This window comes from Lampris incognitus, chromosome 12 (genome assembly GCF_029633865.1).
Source record: "Lampris incognitus isolate fLamInc1 chromosome 12, fLamInc1.hap2, whole genome shotgun sequence".
Taxonomy (NCBI): domain Eukaryota; kingdom Metazoa; phylum Chordata; class Actinopteri; order Lampriformes; family Lampridae; genus Lampris; species Lampris incognitus.
Genome location: NC_079222.1, coordinates 23,030,294 through 23,039,712, shown reverse-complemented (window position 1 = coordinate 23,039,712; position 9,419 = coordinate 23,030,294). Strand labels below are relative to the sequence as shown.

The window sequence follows — 9,419 nt, the reverse complement described above, 5'->3', positions numbered from 1 at the left end:
AATAAGAAGAAGAAATAATAAAGAATAGAATTAGTGTGAATGCTGATTCAGCATTTACACTAATTATGTGAGCTTTCGCCATTCACACTACAGGCAGAATATTATGCTACATTATTTGTATGTCATATATTGTGCGTCTACGTCACTCCGTGTTAATATATCTCGCCGGTATGCACAATCCAGTGGTCCATGTGTGTGTGCGCGCGCGTGCGCACGTGTGCGTGCATGTTAGCGTGACTAGACATCCCAGATTGACTAGGATAGTACCCGTTTTAAGCTAAGCATCCCAATCAAAGAAGGTTGAATCAGTTCATTTGGATACGTTTATTGATATACATTTCAGTGACATCTTCAGTCTAAACTGACTGCAGATATCCCCACCCTTATAAACAATAAAGTTGCATAATAACCGAAACCAATGACCAGTTTCATATGCAAATATGGGCGTGTCTTAACTAGAGCTTCAATGACCGTGTGTACTATTCACAGAGAATTTGGGAATGTTTGCAATCATAGTATTGTAAAATGGTGACAGATGTAATCTTAGGCCCACCTCTCGGTTCAGGGATGGTCGTTCCCTCTTCACACAGATGGCCTCTTTGACTCCTCATCCAAACCAGCGTTCCTCCCTATCAAGGATGTGCACATCCTCATTGTTGAAAGAGTGGCCAATGCCCTGTAGATGGGTGTAGAGCAGTCCCGGACTGATGTTTTAGCTCTCCTGTGTTCTGCCATCCTCATGGCCAGTGTCTCTTTAGTTTCCTTAATGTACAAGTCATGGCAATCCTCCTGGCACTTAGCACCGTACACTGTATTGCTCTGTTTGTGCCGGGGGACCCGATCCTTGGGATGGATGAACTTATGGCAAAGTGTGTTTTGAGGTTTGAAAGCAACTGAGACGCAGTGTTTGGAAAATATGCATCTCAACTGTTCCGGCACTCCCGCCACATACAGAATCACCACCGGTTTACACTTACGCAGCTCTTGTCCTTCTCTTCTGTTTGATTGACTGGTGCACTGCTTAAGTGTCTTCCTGGCTTTGACAAACGTCTAGTTAGGTTAACTGCGCTTAACCAGCGCCTGTTTAATGTGTGATTTTTCCCCTTCCCTGGCCGCTGTCGGTGGGGACATTGTCAGCTTGGTGGTACAGCATCCTGATGACCCCTAGTTCGTGCTCCAGAGGATGATGAGAGTCAAACCTTAAGTACTGATCAGTATATGTTGGTTTACAGTAAACACCAACAGTCAAATGTCCCCCATCACCAGTTGCAATTTCCCAGGCTAAGAAGGCTAACCTGTCATTTTTCACATCCTCCCTGGTGAACTTGATGTGGTTGTCCACAGAGATAATGTCGGTGAAATGTGGTACATCCTGAGATTTAATTTTAACCCAGGTGTCGTCCACAAATCTGAATCAATGGCTAGGTGGTGTCCCTGGATAGGACATCAGAGCACTCCTTTCCACTTCCTCCATATACAAGTTAGTCACTACAGGTGAGACTGGGGAACCCATAGCACACCCATGCCTCTGCCTATAGTACTGCCTATAGTATGTGAAGTACATGGACTGAAGACACAACTTCAGGAGCAGACACCCTTGGTCAGTGTTAAGGGTGGTCCTATTGCTAAGGGTGGGGTCATGTTTTAATTTCATACGGACCACCTCAACTGCTTCATCAACAGGAACGCATGTGAAGAGAGACTTAACATCATAAGAGACCGTTGTTTCATCCCTCTCCATAATGTTGTCTCTCACCTTACCCACAAAATCCATAGTGTTCTGAATGTGATACTCATTACTGCTTACCAAAGGGTTAAGACTAGATGTAAGAAACTTAGGGATGTTACAGGTCACTGAGTTAATCATAAAAACAATAGGCCATAATGGCACATCATGTTTATCGATCTTAGGTAAACCATACAGACTAGGTGTAGCTTTCCCTGGGTATAATTTGTGGTATAAAATTCACCTTTTTCTTGTAACCAATGCCTGGATCTGGTTTCAGGAGCTCATAAGTATTTATGTCACTAAATTGCATCTGAACTTTCTCATGATAGTCTGTCTGGTTTAATGCAACAGTGCACCTGCCTTTGTCCGCCGGAAGAATGATGATGTTATTGTCCATACTGAGAGTCGTGAGAGCATTCCTCTCATCTCTGCCGATGTTGGATGGTGGCGCCTTCGCATTGCTTAGGCAGGCTGAAACATTCATCTGCAGATGCTCCGCTTCGAGGTTCGCGATGTTGTTTTTGAGGATCGCTGATTGCGTGGCTGTGATCAGTTCCACTATCCGGATTTGCCTCGGTGTGACAGCAAAATTCAGCCCCGTAGCAAGAATATTTTCCTCTGCCTGGGTGAGTTGTCTGTCGGACAGATTCTTCACCCACTTGTCCACATTGCCTGTGTGTGTCTCGCATCCGTCTCTCTTTCTGCCGTTGAGGGTGTCCATGAATGTCTTGTTCCAGTAGCCCATTTCTCATCAGGTTGCCCTGGTTCCCCAACACCTGACGTAGACCTTGTTAACCTGGGTGACACCTGAGCCAGTATGACTCTATTCATGTTACTGTCACTCATATCCGAGGTAGCTGGCTTGTATAGCATTAGGAGTCTAAGCCACAGACTCTTTTTTGTTTTTTGTTTTTTGGGATTTTTTCACCCTCTTCCCCCCAATTGTATCCGGCCAATTAGCCCACTCTTCTGAGCTGTCCTGGCCGCTGCTCCACCCCCCTCTGCTGATCCGGGGAGGGCTGCAGACTACCACATGCCTCCTCCGATACATGCCGCTTCTTTTCACCTGACAGTGAGGAGTTTCATCAGGGGGGTCTAGCGCGTGGGATGATCACACTATTGCTCCCAGTTCCCCCTCCCCCCAGAACAGGCGCCCCAACTGACCAGAGGAGGTGCTAGTGCAGTGACCAGGACACATACCCACATCCGGCTTCCCACCCGCAGACACAGCCAATTGTGTCTGTAGGGACGCCTGACCAAGCCGGAGGTAACACGGGGATTCGAACCGCCGATCCCTGTGTTGTTAGGTAATGGAATAGACTGCTACGCCACCCAGACGGCCAAGCCACAGACTCTTACTGGAGACTTGTCCCAACCAGGGTTTAAGCCTCAGTCTCCGGCATGGAAAGCAAAAGTTCTTACTGAGCTATCCGGCTGCAAACATCTGTTGCCATCTTACAATGCTGTGATTGCAAACATTCCCAAATCCTCTATGAATAGTATACATGGCCACGGAAACGCTAGCTAATGGTCACGCCCATATTTGCATATGAAACTGGTCATCGGTGTCGGTCGTTATGTAACTTTATTGTTTATAAGGGTGGGGATACCTGCAGTCAGTTTAGACTGAAGAGGTCACTTAGATGAGTGATGAAACATATCTGTCAATAAACATTGTATCCAGATGAACTGATTCAACCTCCTTTGATTTTCTTACCTGGATTATTGAGCATGCATAAAGACATTTTAAGTATCCCGATGTCCCAAGCAATCTCTGAAAAATACAAATAAATCCCAGTTTCATCCAATTGTCCTCCCAAAATTTGGAGGACTTTAGCTTTTACGCTTTACCAAAGTCTTTTTACTCTGCTAACATTACAATTTTAGTCCATGTAATAAAAAAGATATCTTGCTTGATTAATGATACATAAGCATTATAGTTGGACACTGGCTGCTGCTGCACGACACAAGTCTGCTTTGAATGAGTGTCTCTCTTCTGCAGAAGTAGTGCTCAGTCTTTAAAGAGGACAGCCTTTCCTGATAGTGGCTCCTTTCCTACTAAATTCAGCAAAATTCAAAATTATATTTATTAAACATACAATGAAAGTTATTTTACAATTCATGTTTACCTCTGGCACAAGTCTATCTGATTACACTGAGGCTTTCTGTGAAATAGGCCTATAGCTGTCCATGTATTATTTTTGGTATACTCTGACAGGGAATGGTTCAGTCTAGCATTAAAAAACTATCAGTACTCCCCTTATTTCATCTACAGAATCTTGCATTACTTTGCATGTGTTTTGAATTGAAGTAACGGATAGGATCAAAACAATTTAAAAATTAATTTGCTTTACTTGTTAATCTGTAGGCCTGCATGTTTGTCCCCATTACAGCCTATGTTAGCAATGATTACTAGTGAACAGTATAAAAATGTTAGCTGTAATTGTCTTGATGCATGGTCAGTAATCCAGGTAAGGAAATGCCAGAAAGTTGAATCGGTTAATCTGAACAACGTTTGTTGACAGAAGTGTTTCATCACTCATCTAAGTGACTTCTTCAGTCTCAACTGACTGCAGGTATCCCCACCCTTAAAAACAATACAGTTGCATAACAGCCAAATCAACAACCGGGTTTATATGCAAATTGCCGTGACAATTAACTACTAGAGTTACACTGGCAATGTGTACTAAACCAGTGGTGATTCCGTATGTGGCGAGAGTGTCGGAAAAGTTGAGACACGTATTTTCCAAACATGTCTCAGTTGCTTTCAAACCTCAAAACACGCTTTGCCAGAAGTTGGTCCAGCCCAAGGATCAGATCCCTCGGTACAAACAGTGCAATATAGTGTACACTGTTAAGTCCCGGGAGGATTGCCATGACTTTTACATCAGGAAAACCAAACGTGCTGGTCAAGAGGATAGATAGCACAACACAGAAGAGCTAACGCATCACATGGCTATTGAAACTGTAGTTAATGGTCACACCCATATTTGCATATGAAACTGGTCATTTGTTTCGGTCGTTATGCAGCTGTATCGTTTATAAGGTGCAGTCAGTTTCCAGGGGTGTCAAACTCCAGGCCTCGAGGGCCGCAGTGTCTGCAGGTATTTGTTGCAACCATGCACTACACCACCTGATTAAACTAGTTCCTTTCCCTCCTTGATCCAGGAGGTGAGCTAATTAGTTAAATGAGATGATGTAGTGCACGGTTGCAACAAATACCTGCAGACACTGCGGCCCTTGAGACCTGGAGTTTGACACCCCTGGTTTAGACTGAAGAGGTCACTTAGATGAGTGATGAAACATATCTGTCAATAAACGTATACAGATAAACTGATTCAACCTTCGTTAAAAATTCTGATAGGAACAAGGGGGCTTCTTTCATTTAACCCGTCACATTCTCACACAAACTGAAAAGGTAGGTTTGAAGGGTTGATTTCCTCAGAAATATTTTGTTTAGACGATGATTGTCAAATTATGAATTCATAAAATGAAATTAGAACTGATGACTATTTAAATATTATTTTTTTGAATATCTTTGGCTCTCTCTGGGGGCCTAGAGGGCCCTGACAGTTCCTTTCTGACCATTAGTATCCAGCATCCAACCAATGACTTGCGATATAGGAAAAAAAAAAAAAAGGTGTTCCAGGAAGTCAAAAGCTGCATCCAAGGCAAGGAAAATAACTTCATTAAGAGCTGTGTTTACTTCCTTTGGATTAATTTTGAGTTCTTTTGTCTTTTAGCTCTTTTTTCCTATATGTTGTCAATTCACACAATCCCAGTAGCACCTACTGCACTCATCTATGGTGTTTCCCACAAGAGCACTCAAGAGACTGACTTAGTCTTTCTTTGCTACTCAATGTTTTGCAGTTTTTGCCAGCCTCTGTCTGCTCTTTTATTTTACACAGAAAAGGTAACACCTTAGCTGAAATGAGAACCTTAAATAGTGGTTAATAATTAGCATCAGTGTGTACTAATCCTTTGGTCTGTTTGCATGGGTTATTAGTGGGGTAGGTTGTAGTTTTTGTTTAGGCATGTCATTTCCAAGAACAAGAATGTTCGGGTTGTGAAAAGGCTCATTGTTGCTGTATTGGTGTGCTATTATTAGAAGACTAATTTCCCCCCTTGCCACAAAATTAGTCATCCTGGCATAACTCTGTTTTGCTTGGTTGCATTGAGACCATTCTCTCGACAAGGCCTTTCTCTTTTATAGTCCAGTGCTGTAAAAGTATCAAGTTTTGACTACCAGTTTGGATGATTCTGAAATAAGAGCACTTGGGTACCCCAACACAGTGGGTTGTATTGTCATCAAAGGTCAACTGTAAGAAATGAAGCTACTGTGTGCTCCGCCGTGAAGATAACACAGATAGTAAAAAGTTAGCTCGTAACTGATGTCTCTACTGTCTCTGATTTGAATTTTGATGGCTAGTTTGTTTCACCTTCTGAAGACTGTAAAATCTCACCTCAAATCTCAAACCTTTCAGAAGAGAAAAGTGGTTGTCTCACAAATTGGCTCCTATTTGATATTTGGAATAAGTAAAAAATACAGACTTTGGATTAATATTTACAGGGCACCTTGAATATACTTTTGCCAAATATACAATCAAACCTGCCATTTAGGCCGTATTCTCTATCCCTGTCTTTGAAAAATAATATCATTAACCAGATGTCCTGGAAATTTTTTTTCCTCATCTTTTTTCTCTGCATTCCCCCCCCCCCTTTTTTTTCTCCCCAATTGTACTTGGCCAATTACCTCACTCTTCCGAGCCATCCCGGTCGCTGCTCCACCCCCTCTGCCGATCTGGGGAGAGCTGCAGACTACCACATGCCTCCTCCGATACATGTGCAGTCGCCAGCCGCTTCTTTTCACCTGACAGTGAGGAGTTTCGCCAGGGGGACGTAGCGCTTGGGGGGATCACGCTATTCCCCCCAGCCCCCCCCCCAAACAGGTGCCCTGACCGACCAGAGGAGACGCTAGTGCAGCGACCAGGATACATACCCACATCCGGCTTCCCATCCGCAGACACGGCCAATTGTGTCTGTAGGGACGCCCGACCAAGCCGGAGCTAACACGGGGATTCGAATCGCCTTTGCCTTGTTGGTAGGCAACGGAATAGACCGCTATGCTACCCAAATGCCCCCTGGAAATATTATTGAGAGTATGGAAAAACATAGTTAGGTTATAAAATTGCATAGTTAGGTTATAAAATTGTAATTTTACCTGGAGAGATGGCACATTTTAATGTAATTTTTAAGCGAGATTACATAATTTTAGCCATACTTTTTGTCTCTGAGATTCCAAAGCAGTGTTTTAAATTTGGGGGTATGATCGGTCACCTGCAAAAACTTAATTAAAGTCCATTTAGGGAGTGTTGAGGCTTCATGGAAATTGTCCCTGAAATGTCCTGGAAATTTGACTGGGAAAATGAGTTGGAACCCTGATAATGTTTATTTATCGAATTAGTTAGAGTTAATACCACTATGAGGAAGGTAATATTATTGTTATATGACAATATCTCTCTCAGTCTCACCGTTTTTTCCCTCTCGTTACAGTAGCCCCAGCCCAGTGGAGGCAGAGTCATGAGTGCTCAAGAGGCAGCTAATCTTGGGAAAGAGCAGGTAGATGCAGGAAGTGCAGCCACAGATGGTCCCTCGCCTACCTCAGCCACCACCAACACTAACCCAAAACCTGTCACAGTTAAGAAAGAGCCTGGGACACTTGGGACCAGCAATGGGAAGGTTGGGGATGCTAACCCTGCTGAGATCTGTGTGGTCATTGGAGGAAATGATGGAAGAGGAAGTGCAGGTGGAGCTCGTGGATCTCAGACCCAGGGTATGTTTGCCCTTGGTACTCCTCCCCCAACGAAGAGCACAGACTCATGCATAGGTGTGTGCATTTCCTGACTCCAAGTATGTCTGGCCTTATCTACAGTTGACTTGGCTTTTTGGAGGAGCACAACTTTCTGGCCTGTTGAAGAAGCTGTACATAAAATAAACGTCTTTTGGTCTTACCTACATAAGGGTTACATCAGACTACCTACAGAATTATTTTAACATTTTTTGTATTCATGTTGAGACTTTCAGATCCTAGAGGACAAGCTGTTATTAATGAAATGAGATCACTACTTATGTAATTATAGGTAAATGTTACAAGAAAATTGTGTGGAATACGTCAAATTCTCATTGTGCATACTCTCAGGACAGTATGTTATGTTGTAGTTTTTAACCTTAACCCATTGAGAAAAAAATAGGCTGTGGCCGTTCTACAAAATTTGATGAAGCCTATTAGTTTTGAACAGGAGTATGATTTAGCTGTATACTGATACTGCTATTATTTTCGGCTGCTCCTGTCAGGAGTCGCCACAGCGGATCATCCGTTTCTGTCTCTTCCTGTCCTCTGCATCTTCCTCTGTCATGCCAGCCACCTGGATGTCCTCCCTCACCACATCCATAAACTTCCTCTTTGGCCTTCCTCTTTCTTTCTTGCCTGGCAGCTACATATTCAGCATCCTTCCCCCAATATACCCAGCATCTCTGCTCTGCACATGTCCAAACCATCTCAACCTTCCCTCTTGCTTTTGTCTCCAAACCATCCAACCTGGCCGCTCACTGTGTAAGCTCTACACTCTACTTGGTGTCACTGGGGCTGCTAAAAAGAAAGCCATCAAGTCTTCCATTGAGGCTTCAGAGAGGGCCTCCAGATGGCTTTGGATCAGAATGAGTGATCCGTGGGCCAATGCTGCTAGCACACAAGCCAGTGCCTGATCAACCCTGGTTTGGTCTCTTAGGCGAGTATGATGTTGAAAGACTAAAACACCTGAGAACCTCAAGAAACGTCACTGATGATGTATCCCAGTGCATCCTAGGATGTATCTTCGAGTCTGAGCTGTCCCTCTAATATACTCATTCTAAATCCTGTTTTTTGTCATCACTCTCAATGAAAATCTTAGCATCTTCATCTCTGCCACCTCCAGCTCCACCTCTTGTCTTTTCTTCAGTGCCACCATCTCCAAACCATACAACAAAACTGGTTTCACCACTTGTAAACCTTCCCTTTAACGCTTGCTGGTGCCCTTCTGTCGCAAATCACTCATGCCACTCTTCTCCACCCACTCCACCCTGCCTGCACTCTCTTCTAAACCTGTCTTCTGCACTCCCCGTTAGTTTGAACAGCTGACCCCAAGTATTTAAACTCATACGCCTTTGTCACCTCTACTCCTTGCATCCTCACCATTCCATTCTCCCTCTCATTTACACATATGTATTCCATTTTGCTCCTACTGACTTTCATTCCTCTTCTGTCCAGTGCATACCTCCAACTCTCCAGGCTCTCCTCAACCTGCTCCCTAATCTCACTACAGATCAAAATGTCATCCGCAAACATCATAGTCCATGGAGACTCCTGCCTGATCTCATTCGTCAACCTGTCCTTCACCATTGCAAACAAGAAAAGACTCAGAGCCGATCCTTGATGTAATCCCACCTCCACCTTGAACCCATTCCAACCGCATACCTCACCACTGTCACACTGCCTTCATGCATATCCTGCACCACTCTTAAATACTTCTCTGCTACTACCAACTTCCTCATGCAATACAACACCTCCTCTCTTGGCACCCTGTCATATGCTCTCTCTAAATCCACAAAGACACAATGTAGCATCTTATCTATACTTCACCATCAACATTCT

General features: G+C 43.7%; 1 protein-coding gene across 1 annotated transcript in view; it reads left to right on the top strand.

Moving 5' to 3' along the window:
• Positions 1 to 7,303: 7,303 nt before the first annotated feature.
• Positions 7,304 to 9,419, top strand: part of znf618 (zinc finger protein 618) — a 60,796-nt gene continuing 58,680 nt past the window's right edge. Inside the window, exon 1 of the mRNA XM_056290946.1 lies at positions 7,304 to 7,616. Coding sequence (XP_056146921.1) covers positions 7,310 to 7,616 — 307 coding nt within the window. The 5' untranslated portion in view covers positions 7,304 to 7,309. The remainder of the gene's footprint in view (positions 7,617 to 9,419) is intronic.